We start from the raw sequence: 22074 nt of genomic DNA, 5'->3' as shown, positions 1-22074 counted from the left end.
AAGGCCAGGTGGAAAACCACCCCCTCCCACCTGAGGGAAGAAACTGGCAGTCTCAGTGGGACAGCCTGCCCTCCCCTGCAGGTGTGGGCAGACCCATCCCTGGCTTGGCTGGGCGGTGTCCTTACCCATAGCTTATTACCTTCCCTGGTATCCTCAGGGCTGTGGGCAGGGTATTTTTGAAGCAAAGGGGGTTAAGACAATTTGACTAAGTGGAAACCTACACCTATCTTGTTCCTGTTGTCCTTTTGAGACCAGGTCTTAGTAGTTCAAATTCTCTGTGTTGTCTGAGAATGATCATAGACCCCTGCTTGTCTTCTGTCTGCCTCCCAAATGTTGAGATCTCAGGCATCCATGCCATGCTCAGCTGACGGTTTGATTTATGATGGGACCTTAGACTACAAGGTCTCTGCTTGGCCTGCAAGGGGCTGAACTTTAAAGGTCATCTGCTTAGGGTAGCTATAATGTCATGTGAGCGAGCCACGATAAAATCTCTGGGTACAGAGGCTCAGGTGAACTTTCATGTCTGGAAATGCTTGGTTGTCAGAAGTTAACTCTACAGGCAAATACACTGGGAAAGGATGGTGGGGAGCTCTGGGGGAGGTCCTAGTGGATTACAGAACCTGGTGGTAGGAGCCCTTGACCTTGCACTCAACATCAGAAGTGAGTGTGGTCTCGGGAAGCTTTTAATGTGGTGGTTTTGCCACAGACATACCTAGACTTCTCATCAGGCAACCCACTGTGGGATGCCCCTGGGTGGCGCCTCTGTTCGATGGGTAATCGTAAGTGTGGTCACATGGGCTCCCTTCTCCCTCTCTTACCATCATCCTCATCCTTCGCACCCGGTGTGGGGACAAACAGAGGCTCTGCAGGCCAGCAGCTCTCCTCGGACCACTTTAAGGAGGACTTGGTGAGAACGTCATATTTTAGTATCTATATACACAGAGAAGAGAAAGATGAGATCCTGTGTCTGCAAGCACCATGACTCCCTAGAAGAAGAAGGGCATGGAGGCCTCTGAGGGGAGAGTCAGCCCTCACACCTACACTTGTGACGTCACCCCCAAGTGACATCTGACCCAGGCAGCAGAGCCCCAAGAAGGGAAGAGTCAAACTTCCTCCCCCAAAATCAACACAGATCTCCTGGCTTACCGAAGGCTAGGACGCCAGAGTCCTGAAACTTTCTGGTATTTGGCACTATCTCACAATGTTTTACATTATATAATTAAGGTGTTTAATGCCACTAATTAAAACATGATACAACTCTTTTGTTACTTTAAAATTAAAAGCTCTGGACTAAGACTAGAGCTGGATGGTAGAACACCCAGAACCCAGAGCCCAGAACACCGGAGGTTGTGATTTGAGTCCCAGCTTCCCAAACAAAAAAACAAAGCAAAACAACAAATAAAAGAGGGAAATTCCCATGGGCTCTCATGGGCTTGTTCCTGTAAAGTATAGAATTCATGGGCGTGGCTTGGGGCTTCTCTCTGTGTCTATCTCCGTCTCTGTCTCTCTCTCTTTCTGTGTGTGTGTGTGTGTGTGTGTGTGTGTTCACCTTAATTTTTTTGCTTTCAATCTTTTCCATTTAGAAATTTAAATAATTTGAAATTTATTGTCTTATTTTTTTCCTCTCTGCATCTTTAGAGGGGGGTGGGGTGGGTGGGGCATGCATCATTGCAACACTGCGCCATACCACAGCATGCATGTGGCAGCCAGAGGGCAGGAATTGGTTTTCTCCCTCTACCGTGTGGGTTCCCGGTATCAAACTCAGGTAGCCAAGCTTGACAGCACATCCCTCACCGCCTGAGTCATCTCGTCAGCTCCACATTTTCAAATGTCAATACAAATGTTGGTCTCAAAGAAAAACAGTGTCTGGCCAGCGCTTTGGACAGCACTGGACTATGTTAATATGGACAGTTAGCTATTTAGAAAACAAAACTAATTCTGCAAGTTCCTGTGACATCTGCTTGCTGGAGAAGGTGAGGCAGCTGCTTGGGACAGCATTCCCCGCTGATCGCTTCTTCCTCAGAGCCCAGCACAGTGTCACATTGTCAGGGCTCCCTACGTACAAATGGGAGCAGAACTCTTACTTCAGGACTATCCCCCCAGACTTCTCTCCTGTATCCCCTACCCCAGTGTTAAGCCCTGAGGAGTCTGCTTTGCAGACATTAAGTTGGGTCTGGAGAAGGCCAGTCTGCCTGCATAGAGATACCCAGGATACAGGAATCTGTACCTTGGTTGGGACTGGACTCCATTGTACTTCAGCAGCAAAGATGTAGCGATATGGCTTCCCGTTGTGAGCATAATTTATCCGAGGGAGCTCTAGGCCTGAAGAGGAGAACACTAGTGAAATCCCATCATTGGTTCGGGGAGCTTCCCTTTTCGTGCCAAATGGCCTCATTCCATAGGAACGGTTCCCAAGTACCACCCTAGCCTTGATTCAGACCCAGATGACATCAAAGGTGGTCACAGGTAGGGAGGGACCTCTGATAATGATGCTGTCCCTGCCGGAAGGTTCAGGAGTGAGTGCCGTAGACCAGAGGGCTTTAAATGCTTAAGTGCCTGTAATTATCTACGATAGAAATCAGAGAATTACAGATTTAAATCAGAGGCTACTGCAGTTTTTAAGAGGCTAAAACGTGGTGTTTGAGTGTATGTGAGCACACCTGGGTATGAAAAAAGGCTCCATAAGCCACGGGGATGAGTGTTAACGCACAATATAAAATAAATGTGATGCTTGGGATGGAGCAGGCACTAGGGGACACTGAGGCAACAGTATCGCCGGAAGTTCAAAGCCAGCCTGGGCTACAGAATGAGACTCTTCTTTAAGTGAATAAAATAAATTCAGGGAATCCTACTATAGTCTTTATAAAAAGGATTTTCATATCATGGGAAGTGTCCATATGGTAAGGTAAGTGCAAATAGGACGGTCACAGAGTGTGTCCATTGTGTCCCAAAGAGAAAGTTTAGAAGCAATGCTGGGTGGGGTCAGCACTGCCTGCCCTCTGACCCTCCATCCTGCAGCATTCATTACTTCTATTACCCTTTGCCTAGTCAGTGTTCTTGTTTTTTTGTTTGTTTGTTTGTTTGTTTGTTTCAAGATAAGATCCCTTAAAGCCTTTGCTGGCTACTTTGTAGTTAAAGAATAACCTTAGGTTCCCTTCCCCACCCTCATCTCCCAAGAGTTGAGATTACAGGCATACAACTTTTGTTTGTTTGCTTGTTTGTTTGAGACACTATGTGACTCAGGCTAACCTAGTACTCACAGCAATCCTCCTGCCTCAGCCCCCTGATGCTGGCATGACAGGCATGCCCCACTACACCTAGCTTCACTGTACGCATAGGAGTATGAAATACAGATTTGTCTACAAAGGGCTTTGTGTCACACCCTATGGTCCACTGGGCACAGAAACTCAGCCTTGTGGGACAGGAGCACCTCCCGGAGAGCTTTTGGCTGGCTCTGGTGTAGGGTGAGGGCTATTTGGAATCCAGGGATGTTTCTGAGCATTCTCCAGTTACAGCACTGCTCAACCACAAAGACCTGCCCCGCGTGTCATCAAGGCTGAGGAACATGGCCCCATGGGTGTGGCTCCTGTCTTGTGGTTTGACATTCTGTATTATAGATCAGCATCTCTAAGGCCAGTGGACCAAGAACGTCCACGTTGTAGGAATTGTGACAGTGCAGAGGAAGACAAAGGAGACTATGATGTCTGTTTAATATATCACAGCCATTCGCATACATCAATTGTGCATGTCATCTATCCAAGGACCAGAAATGTTGAAAGCTATTTTTTTTTTCGGAGCTGGGGACCGAACCCGGGGCCTTGCGCTTGCTAGGCAAGCGCTCTACCGCTGAGCTAAATCCCCAACCCTGAAAGCTATTTTAAAAGTTTCCCAAATTCTTTTTCCTGGGGTTCCAAGAATCTTCTCTGCCTATTCCTGTCCCTTCATGGAAGGGAAATATCACTGAGATGGGCTTTATGACACTCGTGAGAAAAGATGTACCTTACCTTCGTAGAGGACCTCAGGCTGGCAGTAGACATGGTCGTCCTTCTCCTTCAGGGCAGTTGCTGTTGTAGATGACACCTTGACTAAATTCGAGCCCACTTCTGCATCCTGAAAAGAATAAATTAAAAGAAAAACAACAACAACAAAAAGAAAAGGTTATTTCCAGGGGTTGGGGATTTAGCTCAGTGGTTAGAGCGCTTGCCTAGGAAGCGCAAGGCCCTGGGTTCGGTCCCCAGCTCCGAAAAAAAAAAAAAAAAGAAAAGGTTATTCCCACAAACCCTTGCTTTACCATAGCCATTTGAACAGAGTTTCAAAGCGTATCACTTTGCTTGGCCTCTCAGTAACCACAGGAAGCAGCTATTTCATTGCTGTTATTGTCAGTTGGAAATAATGAGGCCGGAGGCTGGAGAGATGGCCCAGCTTTCCAGAGGTTCTGGGTTCGAATCCTAGCACCACAAGGTAGCTCACAAAAGTCTGTTAATTCTAATCCCAGGGAATCTAATGCCTCTCCTGGCCTCCAAGAGGCACTGCACATAGAAGTGAACAGACGAAAATACATAGCACATGTACACATTCAATAAATACATTTAAAAACACAGCCATGCTGGGGTTGGGGATTTAGCTCAGTGGTAGAGCGCTTGCCTAGCAAGTGCAAGGCCCTGGGTTCGGTCCTCAGCTCCGGAAAAAAACAAACAAACAAACAAACAAACAAACAAAAAAATCCACAGCCATCCCTTAAACAGTAATGAGGATTGGCAATAGGAACAGATTGTCCCAAGGCCACACAGCGGGTGGGAGGTACAGTCAGGACCTATCTAGGCTCTGAATGCTTCAAAGAGTAAGGTGTCCCCTTTTAAATGCTGGGTGATCCCTTGTAATCAGCTGTTCTCATCATTCAACGGACGCTTGTAGAGTCTATCATAACACGCGTGCTTAGGATGTAATAGTGAGAGGAAGCCTCAGAACAAATTGTACGTGTGGTCTGAGCTCAACCACATTTGCTCATACAGTACACGGGGACAAGAATGTGAGAAATCGTACAGACACGAACAACATAGCAGATAGTGGAAACTTCCCTATTTACCACATACTTAAGCATGGGACTTGGGGCAAGAAGTTAGCTTCTCTGTGGTTCAGTTTCCTTCTTTGTATAAGGAAGATAATAGTATGCACGTCTTTGGCAGATTGCAAGGATTAAATGACATCACCTGCCAAATGGTTTGCAGGAGGACCTTGACAAACACTTTGCTTGATGATGACATCTTTGCAGCTACACAGCAGGTCTATGCTATAGCACTGACTCTCAGAGGATTCATTCCAAGCCCTTGGTGATGTCCTGAAACTCAGATAACACTGAATACTTTGTGTAAGTGTTGCAAGCCACAGCAGCTCATCGATCTGATACTTGAGCCAACTGCAGAATGACTAAGAGGTGAGCAGCGTATATAGAATGGATACATTGTACAAAACGACCGGTCCAGTTCTGAGGAAGTCCAGTTCCGAGGAAGTCTGAGTTCTTGGACTGCTAATCAGAACAGCATGCAATTTTACACCTAAGACTGGTTTCTTTAGCTAGGCAATGGCTGTATGTTTAATTCCAATGCTCCCAGAGGCAGAGGCAGAGGCAGGCAGATCTCTGAGGAGTTCCAGCACAGACAAGGCTACACAGAGAATCCCGGTCTCAGAAAAACAAAACAAAAAAACAAGAACAACAACAACAACAACAACAAAAAAAAAAACCCAAAACAAAATCACATTTCTTTAGAGGTGAGTCTTTCACTGAACACTTTTGGAGCTCTCTTGATTCTAAGTCACTGCATGGGTGGAACGTGAAGCCAAAAGAGGGGATAATTGTATATTATTAATTATTATAATAATTTCCTCATATAATTTCATATAATTTCACATTTCCTCCATCCAATTTTTTTTTTGTTCTTTTTTTCGGAGCTGGGGATCGAACCCAGGGCCTTGCGCTTGCTAGGCAAGTGCTCTACCACTGAGCTAAATCCCCAACCCCTAAAAATAATTTTTAACATTAAAAACAGTTGGCTTCTTCTCTTGGCACATGTGTATGTGTCTGGTGTGTGTATGTTTACCAGAGGTTGGCCTTTGATGTTTTCCTCAGTTACTGCCCTTTTTTTTTTTAATGCAAGTTCTTAGTCTGTCTTCTTGGAAATCTGCACCATCCCAGCAGAAGGAATCACTCAGAATTTCTACTCCGTTTTGCTTTTCGCCAGCACCTGCATTGGCCTTGGCTCTCCCCAGCCCCCCATCTTCCTCATCCAGTTCCTGCATTCCTTTCATTGTTTCCTGGAAGTCTTCCTCTAGTAAAGACCAAGTCTTGCAAGTCTGTGTTTAGCCTCACTTTCCCTTGCATAAGCCAAAGACTCAAGGATGACTCAAAGCCAGCTGTCCTGCCACCAAGTGGGTTCTGAATTCAAATACAAAGATGCCATCTGGCGCCATCTTGGACTTTGTGGCTAGCTCTTCCTGTATGCCTGTCTTTGGTACTGTTGCTTTTCCCCGGGCGGTGAAGATCATCACTGACTGTGTGTTTCCTCTGAAGCAAACTGTTAGTCACGAACTTCCTGGGAGAACAGTTAGACTGGTACTGTGTCATCCATGATGGTGGGTCCTTGAACAGTTAAGGAAAAAGAGAGGACTCCACTGTTTTATTTTATTTTACATTTGTTGAGACAGGGTCTCTTACTGTACTTGGGGTTCACCTCTCTGCCGCTGAGATTACAGGTACTCGATGCCATGCTTTTATTTCACATGGATGCTGGAGATGGGTCCTTGTAGCTGAATAGCCAGCACTTTATAGACCGAGCCACCTCTCCAACCTGCTACGACCCCCGCCCTACAACAACCTATCTTAATGAGAGCATCTTGTCTGCTGAGAAAGCTGAGAAAGAGGGCAAGCGACCACTTCACGGTAGCTGAATTGAAGGGCTTCTTAGAGATTATTCATCTAGTTCGATCCTCTGATCGTTAGAAGAGGAAGCTGATTTCCAGAGATGGAAAGTGACACATCAAAAGTCACACAAGAGGGTCTGGAGAGATGGCTCAGTGGTTAAGAGCACTGACTGCTCTTCCAGAGGTCCTGAGTTCAAATCCCAGCAACCACATGGTGGCTCACAACCATCTGTAATGAGATCTGATGCCCTCTTCTGGTGTGTCTGAAGACAGCGACAGTGTACTCATACATAATAAATAAATACATCTTTAAAAAAAAAAAAAAGTCACACAAGAGAAGCAGAACCTGGGCCCATGGCTTCATACTGAGATTCTCCCAGAAGCAAGAACGTTTGGACAGAGGGCAGAGCGAGGGGTCCTTTCCCATCCTGTAGGTTTTAGCTCAAACATCTCCTTCCTAAACCACTCGGTCCGAATCTGCTGAGCCCATGAGGCAGCAGTCCTGGGCTGTAATTATTTCATTTGGGAAGCTTCTTTTTCCTTCTTTGTGGTCAGTTTCTCCAGGATGTCAGAGACCATTTCTCTGGGTGCAAGACATGTGGCAACCAGGAAGTGAATTCATGATTTAATAAGCTTTTCTCCAGTTTCAGTGGTCAGGGACCAAGAATGTATCTGCTTTGCAGTTTGGCTGGCGAGCCCAATGGAAGCAAGTCTGTGAACCAAGTAGCCCTGTGCTGGGCTCACTATAGGAGCTCATCTTGTGCCCGAACCTCACTGGGTAACGCCCCTTCCCCGCCCAAGGCAGGTCCAGCCTTGATCCACAGGGAGTTGGTCTACAGACACTCTTTTAGCTCCAGCCTGAAACTGGTCAGACTGGTTAAGGGATAAACTTTTAATTTTCCACACACAGCAATAACCTAACATGACTCGGCTGCTTTTAGCAGCCAAGCCCTGCTCAGCATTGAAAAGAAATCAGCAAGAAATCGGGGGGGGGGGGGGGGGGGGGATAAAAGATGCCACAGGCGAGCCTTGCAGTCCTGGTGCCAGAGGGAACTTCCGGGGCTTAAGAAGAGAGCTCAGATATCTGCCCATCTGCTGCCAAGGAAAACCCAGCTTCTGCGTGGAACCAGAATTCTGAACTTGCTATGTGAGCTTGAAAAGACCCTTGACCCCACTGGGTGGGTCTCCCTATCTGTAAATGGGGTGCTGGGTGAAGCACAGTGGTTTCTGCCTGATCTTGGAAAGTTATGATTGTGTAAGGATCTGGTCCCAGGCCAGAGGCATCATTGTTCACAGACACAAATTCAAATCCTGACCTAATCCCAGTGGTAAGTCTTTGATGTTGGGCGAGCTACTTTCCCTCTCAACTGGAGACTCTGGGATAAAGAGTAACTCGGAGGGGAGGGTTGCAGTGTGAACTGGCAAAAGAGTTAACAGTTCTTAAAAGTTGCACGGCCTGGAGCAATAGCCCCAGTTGAGGCCCACGGGCCCTATGCCCAAGTGCAGCAGGCTAATTAAGTCGACCAAATCACTCTCCTACCCAGACGCATGGGCTTTTATCCTCTGGAACTGCTCTGTCAAATCGCTAGGGCCAAAACCAGCCTATTTTAATGGTAGCAGCTCCTCTTTTCTTTCTGGAGAGAAGAGAAAGTCTACTGTGTTTCTGTAGTTGGCTCCATCCCTCGGTCTGCGTAGCAAAGGGAGCTTCAGAGAGCAGAGAGGAACCGAGTGTGGACACCGAGACTTTAAAAAAGGATCAAGTGAGATGGAAATTTCCTTGGCCCTAATGAAGCCACATCTCCCATGCTCCACCACCACACTCTCGGTTGGCAGCTACTGGGACGGACTGGGAGAACATTCCAGCAGCACAGCAGGTTCTGTCTCAAAGGGTGTCCTGGAAGGGATATGGGTTGAAAAGTCTGGGACCCCTTAGTTCTCAGCCAGATGAAATGGTCAGTGAACATTTCTCACTCCAGGCTTTACCTGGAGCTATGCAGATGCCCCACCCAGCACCCTAAGTCCCAGCCAGCCCCAGATACCACACAGACACACTAGCAATGCATTTCATTCTTAGTGGAACAGAGGCAGCCTCTCAAACAGGGAGGTAGACCAGTTCTCCAAAGCATGGGTAGGTGTGATGGAGAGATACTTTTCTTGGCAGACATGACCCTTTGGCCCTTCAAATTTCTCCTCTCAGGGAGAAGGAGCCATGCTGGAGACAGAAGGGATAAATAGAAGCCTCTAAAGTGACAGTCTCGGAGAAGGGCATCCTGTTGCCAAAGTCTCAGAGCAGAAAAGCCATTTAACACGGAGCCCAGCACTCAGCCCGCGTCCATAGATACTGCTTTCCCTCAGCATGTGTTCATCTTTGCCTTTGTTGACGAACCCCAAATCTGCTGGTCTAGAGTCCAAAGCTACCTCGTCTCGGTCTAGCATGCCTCCTCCTGTGACAGTCTGTGATCCATGACAGTGAATTCTCACAAACCTACCTCTAACATGCCATGGCGCCCTTCAGGACGAGGGCAGGGCGGCTGCCCCACTGTCTGGACATGCCTAGGTTCCTCCCTGCCACTCCTCCACCCCTACATAGCCCCACCTCAGGTGCCCGCAGCACTCCATAAACAGCACGGGTGTTAGGGGCCCTTCCATGCTGCCTTCCTTTGACCCCAGCTGGTCTGAGCAACACAGGTAATCATGAGGGCCTAGACCTTTGAGAATAATCTCCCACCATCTGCGCTGGCTGTAAAGCAGTGCTCCCCAGGACATGGTATGATGCTAACAGGAGAGTTGTGACCTCTTAGAGACTTAGCTTCATGTTTTCCATTCATTCATTCATTCACTCATTCATTCATTCACTCATTCATTCATTCATTCACTCATTCATTCACTCATTCATTCACTCGCTCACTCACTCATTCATTCACTCACTCATTCATTCACTCACTCATTCATTCACTCATTCATTCACTCATTCATTCATTCATTCATTCATTCATTCATTCATTCGTGTATGCATTCATTCCCCACATTGAAGAGTTTTTAAATACAATGATGGCTCACTGCAAGACAGTGTCCCTGCTGTTGGTATCAGGAATTGCCTTTTCCTCCAACAGCAACCACGGTTGGTCACTGTTGCCATGGCAATGGCCATACATTCCCAGTATTCCTTTGGTTCAGTTCCCACCTCCATCTGGGAATAGTTACGTCACATTCCAAATAAAGGGCAGACTTCCTCTGCCCTCCTTCTCTTTCTCTTCTTTCTCTCACCCCTTCCCCTTGTCTCGTTCTCCCATTAAATCTCTCCATGTGGAACCATGTTGGTTTGCTGTGCTCCATCTGGACCAGCACGGGGTAATATTTAATTAACAACGAGATTTTAATAACAATACCTGCCTTTGAGGAGTCTGTGTTTCAGCCGCAAGAGGGGACCAAATAAGCTTGTTGTACCAGAGGTGGGTGTCACCCTAGAGGGTGCCACAGTGTACACACACCTCTGACAGGGGAGGGAGTGGTAAACACAGAGACCAGAAAATGAAGACCTTTCTAAGCCCAGAGAGCCTGTCAGCATGCACCGCAATCCCTCGGGATGCTCTGTGTCCAGGGAGTGCGGGAGATGACTCCAAATGCAACTGGGGACATTAGGCAGGACTCCAGGATGGGTCACAGGGGCAGGTAGAGGGGTCATTGATGGTCAAATGCCCCCAAGTAGAGGGCATTTAAGAAGGGAGGACTTTCCCGGCTAGGACAGAACTGGGCTCTTGGAGCAGGGTGTGTGTGTGTGTGTGTGTGTGTGTGTGTGTGTGTGTGTGTGTGTGTCCACCTATCCAAGTTTCCCATTTGTATGTCCAGGCAGCTGAGTGACTTGAAAGCGAAGAAGCCATCTTTAAGGGACAATAAACAACAATTAGCCAGCGTGGCCAGAGCCGCCCATCCAAGGGTTTGCTCGCCCTTGCTGATTTCAAAGCACCTGGTGGTTACAAGGCGGCCTTTAAAGGCACACAGACAGCCCATTCAAGCTTGCTTCTGAGGAAGTAACCCTTCCCCCATGCGATCAAAGGGCGTCAAACCTTAAGTGGGGGTAGGGAGGGAGCCTGTCCCTCTTCCTGCATCAGCCCTGGGCTGAGTTCAGCCTTGTGACTCATGCCTTGTGTGCTCTGTGACACCCTGTTCTTCCTAGACCAGAAGAAAAACCTCAGTGCTGAATTGTGGGGCTGTCCCAGTATAAGGGGTGCAGAGGCCAGGGCTGGGGGTGATTTTATGGGGTGCCGGTTATCACTTAGTCGCCCTCATGAGGGCAGGAAGCTAATGCCTTAAGTCCTATAAGTCCCCCCACATCCTAGTATTTTTAGTAAAACTGAATCAATTGAACCTAGGGCTTCATGTTTGCTAGGCAAACATGATACCATTGAACTATCCTGTAGTCCTGTCCTGGTTTTTAGATCTTATTTTTATCTTGAGGCAGGGTGTCACTAAGTTGCCAGGTTGGCGTTAAAATATTCAGGTCTCCTACTCCAGCCTCCTGGGTAGTTGGCCTTGTAAACCAGAACAGTGAGACCAGCTCGCCTGCTTCTTCCTTTCCTTCCTTCATTTCTTCCTTTTTTTAAAAAAGCTTTATTTACTTTTATTTTATGTGCATTGGTGTTTTGCCTGCATGTGTGTCTGTGTGACGGTACCAGATCCCCTGGAACTGGAGTTCTATACAGTTGTGAGCTGCCTTGTGGGTGCTGGGAATTGAACTTGGGTCCTTTGGAAGAGCAGCCAATGCTCTCAACTGCTGAGCTATCTTTCCAGCCCCTCCCTCCCTCCCTCCCTTCCTTCCTTCCTTCCTTCCTTCCTTCCTTCCTTCCTTCCTTCCTTCCTACCTGAGCTATCTTTCTAGCCTCTTTCTTCCTTCCTTTTTTCAAACAATCACAACAACAACAACAACAACAGTTAAGGTCTCACCAGGCATCCTACCGACCTGGCCGTTACTTGCAGATCTCCTGCCTTAGATTCCTGAGTGCTGGGATTGTAGGCATATGCCAACATGCCCAACTGGTTGATTCCTTTCTTTCTTCAAGGTCACATTAGGGATTAAACCCAGAGTCTCAATGTACTAAGCCTTCTTTCTACCCCTGACTTATACTCCTGTTCTGGGTAGTCTGATAGCAACTTGATACAAACCAGAGTCATCTGAAAGAAGGGAACCTCCGTTGAGAACATGCCTCCAGAAGATCTGGCTGTAAGGCTTTTTCTTAATTAGTGGTTGATGGAGGAGGGCCCAGATCATTGAGGGTGGTGACACCCCTGGGATGGTGGTCTGAGTTCTATAAGAAAGCTGACTAGGAGGCTGGAGAGATGGCTCAGCGGTTAAGAGCACTGGCTCATCTTCCAGAGGTCCTGAGTTCAGTTCCCAGCAACCACATGGTGGCTCACAACCATCTGTAATGGGATCTGACGTCCTCTTCTGGCAAGCAGGTACATGTACAGACACAGCACTTACATACATATATATACATAAATTCATGAATAAATAAATCTTAAAAAAGAAAGAAAGGTAGGAAGGGAGGGAGGGAGGGAGGGAGGAAGGAAGGAAGGAAGGAAGGAGGGAAGGAAGGAAGGAAGGAAGGAAGGAAGGAAGGAAGGAAGGAAGGAAGGAAGGAGGCTATGATGAGGGACCAGTAAGCATCACCTCCACAGCCTCTGCACCAGTTCCTGCCTCCAGGTTCCTGCCCTGTTTGAGTTCCTGTCCCGACTGGTTTCAATGATGGTCTATGATGTGGATACACATGCTGAATAGACCCTATCCTCCCCAAGTTACTTTTGGTCATGATGTCTCATCACAGGGATAATAACCCTAACTAGGACAATTCCTAACACTAAATTCATTTTGCAAAGTCAGACCATGGGAAGAGGTAGCCCTCGCTGGAGCGGTACGCGTCTGCTGGAGTTCTCAGGTCTCACTGCACTCGCCTCCATGTTACAACAGGGGTGCTGCTTTCCCTGGTGAGGGTCACATCCCCTTTCATATGACTCACAACAACAACAACGTTAAGGACGCGAGATCAAGGTGACATGCCATGTGGGAAAAGCCATGGCAGAGACGCATAGAGAATGTTACAGAGAGAAGAGATCCCCAAACTTGGACACACACAAACCTGGGTACAAACCCTGACTCTCCTGCTCCCTGGACAGGGTTAGACTGAACCCCTGTACTGCAGAATCTAGAAATGAGGGGTCCCCTCTGCCCACTGCAGAGGTCTGTTTCCCAGGTGTAAGGCCTGCAGGGTGAACAACTGAATTCCTGTGTCCCTGCACTTAACAGATATACCTTTAGTGGCTGGCCCAGGGTTCCAGCCTTGTGGTGGCCTGGGGCGCATTCCTTTTCCTCTTGGTTTTTGTTTTTGTTTTGTTTTGTTTCCAACTGTAAAATGAGCCTCCCAACTTTCCCCAGAAGTTGTTTCGGTCATTAAATAAACAAAGACGAGAAATGCACAGCAAAAGCCCCTGGCATCCAGATCTCCTTCAGTAAACCGGAGCCGCCCGCCACATCTTAATTGAGTTCAATTTGGTTCCATTTAAATTAATTATCTCATGAAGTCAGTGAGTTCTGGAGCCAGAAGCTTCCCCCTGTTCAGAGCCATGACAGCAGCGCCCTGACTGAGGAGGACTCCTGGCCCCAGGGGTTGTGCACAGTGTTAAGAACAATAATTCAACAGCAGGGACATCTTGCAAGCTGGTGGTGTTGGTCCCCGCCCTTGGACCATTAGCTGAATATTTAAAATGAGAGCACGGAGCGATGCCTGGGTATGTAATTGGTACACGAGGCAGAAGGCAAGAGAGTATGCACACCCGTGGCCATGCAAGAGAATGATGCACACCGCAATATTCACGATGGAGAAAACACTCCTGAGGAGAAGCCAGAGTGCCAGGCTGCAAGACTCCGCCGACATAATGCTGTTAAGGCTGGAGGAGATCTGTGGTTGCCTGGGACAAGGGGAGAGTTTCTGGGAGTTGACGGCTAAGGGGTAAAGAGTACAGGATTTCTCTAAGGCTGGTAAAAAATGTCCAAAACGAGGATGGGGAGGGATGCTCAACCCTGACTACACAAAGTGCAATGAATTGAACACTTTAGAATGGATTAAGTCTATAGTGTGTGGATTATATCTCAATAAAACTGCGATTAAAATATACATGTACATGTGTGCATGTTTGTATTTATGTATGTATGTATATGTGGTATATGTAGGTATATATATGTATGCACAGTATATGTATGTATGTATGTGTATGTATGGTGTATGTATGTGTATGTATATATGTATGTATAGTGTATGTATGTATGCATGCATGCATGTATGTGTAAGTATGTATGGTGTATGTATGCGTCTATGTATGTATGTATGGTTATGCATGTATGTGTATGTATATATGTATATATAGTGTATGTATGCATGTATGTGTAAGTATGTATGGTGTATGTATGTGTCTATGTATGTATGTATGGTTATGCATGTATGTGTATATATATATGTATATATAGTGTATGTATGCATGTATGTGTAAGTATGTATGGTGTATGTATGTGTGTATGCATGTATGTATGGTGTACGTATGCATGTGTATATATATGTATGTATAGTGTATGTATGTATGCATGCATGTATGTGTAAGTATGTGTGTGTGTATGTATGTGTGTATGTATGGTGTATGTATGTATGTATGTATGTATGTATTGTATATCCAGAGAGACTGGAGTAAATGCAAACACAGTGTTCATCTTGCATGGTGGGTTTAACAGGGATCATCTGCTTGATTGAGACAAGGTGTGGCTAAGTAGCGCAAGCTAGCCTAAACCTCCTCAGTACCGGCAACACAGCCTATGTTACCACTCCAAGCCAGGTTTAAAACAAAACAAAACAAATTTATTTGTTTGTTTGTTTCTCTCTTTCTCACTTAATTATTTTTCTGAAAGTTTCTACAGAACGTAGCTGCTTTTAGAAGAACAATGAAAAACTTTTATCAAAGTATAGTTCAGGGCCGGGACTCAGTGTTGCTCAGTGGTAAATTAGTGTGAGGCCCTGGGTTCCATCCTTGCTAGCAAAGCAAAGCGAAGCGAAGCAAAGAAAATCAAAACCAAAAAGGAAACCCCGTGCATTGTGGAATTCTGTGTCAACAAGCATCAAGAAAGACTTCTGCCCAGATCCATGATCCCCTGAGCACGGAGGATCCCCTGAGCGCAATACCTTGTCCACGTGGAGGGGCACAGCAAACCTCCTGAGGGTAGGCACTGAGGTCAGCCTGGACTTCTCCTCGAAGTCCTTGTTCAGGTTGGCCAGGTAGAAGAGCTGATAGAGACTGTTGTCCTCATAGGCGATGACATCAAACAGCACACAGCCGTCCTCCTCATAGGCATTAACATGGTGGAAGACCACCATGGGGTCTGTGTAGAATTTGGTTGGCACAGGCTTTCTGGTCTTCTGGTCGATGATATGAATGTAAGTCTGGAAGAAGACGCCCACATCAGCCCATGAAGCGGTCAGCTCACCCGCAGACACATCTGGTATGGTGACATCGCAACATCAGGCCTGCCCTAGCTCCTGGCCATATGGATGTTCCTTTCTCCCATTCTGAGCTCTGCACCCACCCCAAACTGTCAGGTAGTGCTATTCACAATGGCCAGACTACAAGGCGTTCACCAACAGATGAAGTTTATTTCCTTCAAAATCCTATATTTTGCGTATGTGGGTATGTGAACGGAAGTAGAAGGCAGGGGGATGAACATAAAGTACATGATATGTTTGGATGAAAATATCACGAGTCTGCCACCTTTAAAATAAATATTTCCTGGGGCTGGAGAGATGGCTCAGTGGTTAAGAGCACTGACTGCTCTTCCAGAGGTCCTGAGTTCAAATCCCAGCAACCACATGGTTGGTGACTTATAACCATCTGTAATGAGATCTGATGCCCTCTTCTGGTGCCGAACACAACTACAGTGTATTCACATAAATAAGTAAATAAATAAAATCTTTTTTAAAAAATAAGTATTTCCTAATAAAAGTTTAAGACAAGGGGCTGTGGAGAAGGCTCGATCAATAAACCGTTTACTGTACAGGCTTGAGAACCTGACCTTGATCCCTGGCATCCACGTGAAGAAGCCGGGAGTGGTGGCTCTAATCCCCAGTGCTTAGGGCTGGGGCAGAGACAGGAGGACCTGCGGTGTTTTCTGGCTGAATAATCGAGCTGAGTTAGCAAATCACAGGCCAGGTAGAGGCACTGTTCCAAAAATCAAGGTGTGCAGCAATGTCTTAAGCTACAACATGGGAGGTTGATCTCTGGTCTCTTTGCTTGTTCTTGAGCACATATGCATGTGCACACGTGGGTGCATGCACGCGCGCGCGCACGCACACACACACACACACACGCAAACACACGCATATATACACAGGCAAATGAGCAAAAAATGAAAACAAAACAAAATGCCGTCAAACTGACAGGTAGGCAGGCAAAGCCTTCAGTGAATAGAGCATTTCCGTGACATACAGAAGGCCACAGGAGGGCAGCTTTGCCACCAAGGTTGCTGGGCAATCTTTGGGGAGGGCGCCCAGAGAGCATTGCTGTGGTTCCAGATAAGCACCCTGGGAACAGTCACACCGGTAGAAAGTAGTGCCGGGCTCCAGCTGAGGTTGGAGCCCCGTGGTCCTCTTTCCCATGCACTGCAGTGCGGAGTCTCTCCCCAGTGCTGCCAGCTACAGCCACCCATGCTGTCCTCGGGGCTGCAGGGGAGTGGGCCCAGGACTGACTGGGGAGCTGCATCTGCCCCAAGAGGCTTGGCTGTGTGTGACCAGACTAAAACCATCCTGGGTGGGGTGTTTGATCCTCTCTCTCTCTCTCTCTCTCTCTCCATTCTCTTCTCTCCCATCTCTTCCCTTTCTCCTCTTCCTCCCTCCCTTTTCTCTCCTCTCCTCTCCTCTCCTCTCCTCTCCTCTCCTCTCCTCTCCTCTCCTCTCCTCTCCCCTCCCCTCCCCTCCCCTCTCCTCTCCTACCTTCCCCTCCACCACCCCTTCCCTCCCTCTCTCCTTCCCCCTCCCCTCTCCTCTGTTATCTCTTTTTTGCAGTTCTGACTTAACTACCTTCCTGAAGGAGGAGGTGGCTTCTTTGGTCTGGTTGCTTTCTCCCCTCCCCCAGAGGCCACTGAGGAGAGCTGTGATGTCATGGGGGTGGGGCATGTCAGCAGGGACAGGTAAGCGCAGGAGTGATTGATTTAGACAGCTTCTTTGCAGTGACCCCAGCCCCAGGCTGGACACTTTTTTGGATTTTTATGAGTTTACTCCCAGTTGACTTCTGGAGCCTGGGACCCTCTGGCCCAGGGCTGCCCCACAGTTACAGATTCCAGGCTTACTGGTCTCTAAGCTCCTGGCAGTTAGGAGAGCCCTAGTGTCTCTGAAGATAGATGCAGAGGGTATTCAACTTGAGCTGGCTTCCCTCCTGATATTGGGCACTTCTTTGGGAACCATAGTGACAGAGTGACATGGAGTGGCTCCTTTCAAGGACTGTAATGTGAGCGGGGTGGAACCCACGAGAAAAATAAAATCTGGAACGCATCAAGTCTGAAGGGCACTCTCAAGAAAAATGAATTAGGGTTGGGAGCTGGAAAAGGCCAGCCTGGGATTTCCTGCAAATAGTGTTGGCATTTAGTCTAAGCTCCGCCCCACAGTTACCTAGCAACAGCCAGGTATGCCTGGCTCACTATAAAAGGGGCTGCTTGCCCCCTCCTCACTCTCTTACCCTCTTACTCTCTTACCCTCTTCCCCCTCTGTCCCTTCTCTCCCCATTCCCCTCCCCTACAGGCTCATGGCTGGCACCACCGCACCCAATTTATTAAAAAGAGAGAGAGAGAGAGAGAGAGAGAGAGAGAGAGAGAGAGAGAGAGAGAGAGAGATTGATTCTATGTGTGGCTCTCTATACTGGTGTGTTCTCTGAATAGGTAACGCTGAGAATCGCTGGAGGTTTGTCAGAAGCAGCAACAGCAAATAAAACACACACAAGTACATACACATGTGTTGAACATCCACCCATGCCTGTACATACATGTGCATGCTCATCTGCGTGTGCTTAGAACGCGCATGTGCCTCTGACTGAAGGAGATGTTGTCACTCCACATCTGTGGAACCAGTGTCATCCTGATATGTAAGCTCACTGGTATCCAGGGTTCACTTAGCCCCCCGAGACTGTACAATGGGAGTTGAGATGCTATAGGAATCTTCCCGATGGATGGTAGAGGCTATGTAGGTCCCAGCTCTGGACGAGGTCTTGATCCCATAGTGGCTGTGCACCTGTGGATAGTTTAGGGGGATTCTGTCTGCCCAAGATCTCATGCTTTTCCCTGGACAATCTGCATTTGGAATTAGTGGTCTCAGGACCAGTCTAAAGACCCATCCCAGCATCGGAACTCTATGGACGGGGGGCAGCTGCCTGCAAAGGGACTAAATGCAGTTAATGTCCCATGAGCATCCCTCAGGGTAGCCTCTCTTTCAGTGCTCCCTGGGGTGGGGTAGACAGAGAGGAAGTTCTCACCTTGTCCTCCTTGCAGAATGTCATACAGGAAGCCCAGCTCACACCCCTCATGTATGCGGTGGCCATCTTGAGGATATCCAGCTTAAAAGGCTGCTCCAGAAACACCACATAGTTCTCCGTGACTCCAAAGCTGTGGTAGTAACTGGGGGAGAGCAGCGAGCGGGACGGGATGGAGCAGAAAACTTCCGAGTGCTTCAAGGGGTTCTTCCCTTTCTTCTTGCTGCCTGCAGAGGGGCAAGCCTGGGAATCTAGCAGAATGGCACCATCACCCACACCCACACAGTGTTCTCAAGAGAACCATCAATGAAGAACCCACAGGCCCAGAGACTGAGAGACTCCCCACTAGAGTCCACTGGCTGTGGTGAATTCTGGATTTCTGGCCTGAAAAGCCAGGCTCATCCAGGGAGGCATTGAGGGGCCAATGGTTTCCACTCTAGCTAGGGGACTACACTGAGCCTCCAGCTGCCTTCACAAATACAATCTGTGTAGAGTTGGACACATCCACTGCTTTCTATGAGGTCTAGACTATTACTGTTTCCAGGGACAGTAGCCCAGGTGAGCCTCTGTGACAGACACCAGAGAGTTGGTCCACAGGGCCTTAGATAGTTTAGTTACCGGCATTGTCTTTCAACAGAAAAAAAAGAGTTGCTGATCCCTGCTACAGAGCCATGGATGTACATCCTCATGAATCACGAGGGGACAGTGATCAAGTGCAGAGGTTAATATGTTCCTGGAACAGGGCCCCAGATTGCATTTCTACCAAGGTTCCCAGGGGAACCCTTCCCACAGCCCTTGTGTTTCGCAGGGAGCCAGCATATACAATATTTTCCACAAGGTTTCGACCCATTGTTCTAAAGACTACCTATTGTAGAATGCCCAGCAGAAGACTGTCCTTTGTGATGACAGACAGACCGCCCTGTGTCTCAGGGGTGAGGTAACTGTGCACAAACACCAACAGAGGCACAGAGGACAACCTGAGCTGCCATTGCCTTTTTGGACAGGGGTTCTCGGTAGGACCTGGAGCCCATAAAAAAAGCGAGCCCCAGGAATTCACTTCACAAGTTTCTGTCTCTGCAGGACCAGGATTACAGCTATGCACTACCACATCTGGATTTCTACACGGGCTCTGGCATCCAACTCAAATCCTCACGCTTAGAAGTCTAGCCCTCGGGGTTGGGGATTTAGCTCAGTGGTAAAACGCTTGCCTAGCAAGCGCAAGGCCCTGGGTTCGGTCCCCAGCTCTGAAAAAAAAGAAAAAAAAAAAAAAAAAAGAAGTCTAGCCCTCTACTGACAGGGCCATGCTTCCACCCAACGATGAGGGGCCCTGACATGTCCTATGACGCTGTAGGATGCCCGTTTTGCAGTTGGGCAAATGAGGTGAACGGTCTATCACAATGATCCAAGTCATAACTGACTTCTTCCTGTGTCATTGTGGGTGGGGGTGGGGGCGGGGAATACCCAGAAAAGCAAGCAATAGGGTGTGGGGGAGGGGCGGGAGGTCCGTACCCACCCTCTGTTCTAACCACAGTTCACGGGCCCCTGCTGGCACTGAACTGCTGGCACTGAAGGTCATAGCTTGTATGTGTGTGTGTGTGTGTGTGTGTGTGTGTGTGTGCGTGTGTGTGTGTGTGTCTGTTTTCTGAGTCCTTTGTAAGCATGAATCAGCCCTGGGCAAAAGGCCTCCCCACCCAGTCCTGGGGCTGGTTTATAATGAGTTCCCTGTCAATGTCCCCACCTCTCTGTGGCCACCTGTGCACACTGTAAACAGCTGGCGGGTGGGAGGGGACGCTGTGGGGCTGTGGGCTAGTTTTCTCCGCAAACGAAGAGAAACACAGAGCCAGGTCTGGCAGGCAGGGCAAGAATGTCCTGCCCCCGACTCTTGCATGATGTCAGGGCTCCTGTAAGCCATGTGACCAACACCAGGTCACCTCACAGTCCCCTGTGATATGAGGTGGCAAATAAAAAAAAAAATGCCTGCAAGACCCCAGTCTGAGCTCTAAGGTGCTGGACTGGACCACACATCTTTCATCAGCTCGGGTAAATTGAGTTTCACTTAATAATATTCATGGCACCTTTTGACCTGGGGGCGCTGCACTCCCAGCTTCTGTCACAGCTGGGTGGTTTTCTACAGCTGGTCAGGGTGGGGAGCAGGCAGGTGCTATTGGGGTCACAGAAACCTGTTTCTTAGGCCAGAAGGTCAGGTCATACACCCTTGAAGGCTTCATCTGCTGGGTGTGGCAACCAGAAGGGTCCCAGACAAACACAGGTTGGGAACCTCACCCTCTTCCCCCTCGGGAACACGCAATCACTGGCCTGGGCTTTGCTCCAGGACCCGGCCCTAAGAGGAGGAGGTCCAGAAGCCTCTGGGAACAGGGTGTGGAATTTGGAGTGGATCCCAGCAGGGCTGAGCACCCCAACAGCCCTGGGAGCCCGGCTGCGGGATAGAGGGGGTGGCACAATCTTGGCATATAAAAAGTTTGTCGGGAGACTTTTAAAAATGACTAAACTAGTAGCGAAGGGAAAAGGTTAGGATAGGCTAACTGGATGGATGGACAGACAGATGGATGGATGGATAGATGGATGGATGGATGGATGGATGGATGGATGGATGGATGGATGGATGATTGACTATGTAGGTGAGTGGATGGATGGATGGTGGTATGGATCGGTGTATAGGTAAATAGATGGTTGTGTTTGTGGATGGATGGATGGATAGGGGTAGGTGAATGGATGAGTAGACAGTTGAGTGATAGGCAAGTAGATCAATGCGTAGATGGATGGGTGGATGAATAGACGGATGGGTAAATGGATAGTTGGATGGATGGGTGATTGAAGCGGGAAAGTGAGTAGTTGAATGTGTAGACTGAGGGATCAATAGGTGAATGGATGGGTGGGTGGATAGATTAAAAAATGAATTCATGAATTGGAGCCTAAAAGTCAGGACGTTAAAATAGAGACAGGATTTCTTTTATCCAAAATAATCTCAGAAACGTCCCTTTTATGTTTAAAGGAGAAAACTGAGTTCTTCCCCCAAAGAACCTTTGCCTTTGACTAAATGACAAAAACCGTGAATAATAACCTGAATAATCCATGAAGTGTGTCACGAACACAAATCTGACTTCAGTCAGGGTCACCCAGCCGTCCTTGCTTTGTTAGCGTGACTTACCTGGTGCTGTGGCGGGGATCTTAAACATCACGTATTTTGTCCTTCCTTTGTCCGCGATGGAGGTACCCATGTTAAGGACATTTCCAGCCTCGTCGTAATGAGGGTGTGAGGTAGCCAGGTTTACAGCCACATACTTCCGGTAATCAACCTGTAAAATACAACAGCCACTCCGTTTCGTAAAGATCCTAATTTACCTTTAAAGAGATGTCTACTCTCGTGACCAGATATGAGTCTGTATTACTTTGGTGGCAGAAGTCCGTTGTGGGGAGCTAATGAGCCACATGTTTTGTTTCATTTTGTTTTTGTGCCTGTGGTTCCCATCCTGCATCCTGGGCTTGTCAGGATCCTCTGCATAGAGACAGGATGCCCCATGGAAGAAGGATGTTAAGCAATGGTGGGGGTATGTAGATCGCCACCTTCCGGCCAGTCTCAGC

The 22074-nt window shown here is 48.0% G+C and overlaps 1 protein-coding gene and 1 pseudogene across 3 annotated transcripts in view; both read right to left on the bottom strand.

The window, feature by feature from the left end:
• Window positions 1-22074, bottom strand: part of Bco1 (beta-carotene oxygenase 1) — a 42703-nt gene that overhangs the window by 1957 nt on the left and 18672 nt on the right. For 2 of the 3 annotated variants that reach the window (XM_087593764.1, NM_053648.3), the window contains 6 exon segments: window positions 21641-21788; window positions 18475-18698; window positions 15144-15401; window positions 4005-4110; window positions 2228-2322; window positions 819-930 (listed from right to left, as the gene is read on the bottom strand). In XM_087593764.1, the coding sequence (XP_087449890.1) occupies window positions 819-930; window positions 2228-2322; window positions 4005-4110; window positions 15144-15401; window positions 18475-18698; window positions 21641-21788 (943 nt within the window). 3 annotated transcript variants of the gene reach the window in all.
• On the bottom strand, window positions 6124-6629 carry LOC147999482 (small ribosomal subunit protein eS24 pseudogene; annotated as a pseudogene).

Source organism: Rattus norvegicus, chromosome 19 (genome assembly GCF_021556685.1).
Source record: "Rattus norvegicus strain SHRSP/BbbUtx chromosome 19, alternate assembly SHRSP_T2T, whole genome shotgun sequence".
Lineage (NCBI taxonomy): Eukaryota > Metazoa > Chordata > Mammalia > Rodentia > Muridae > Rattus > Rattus norvegicus.
Note: the sequence above shows the minus strand (reverse complement) of the source record. Positions and strands in the feature narration are given on the sequence as shown.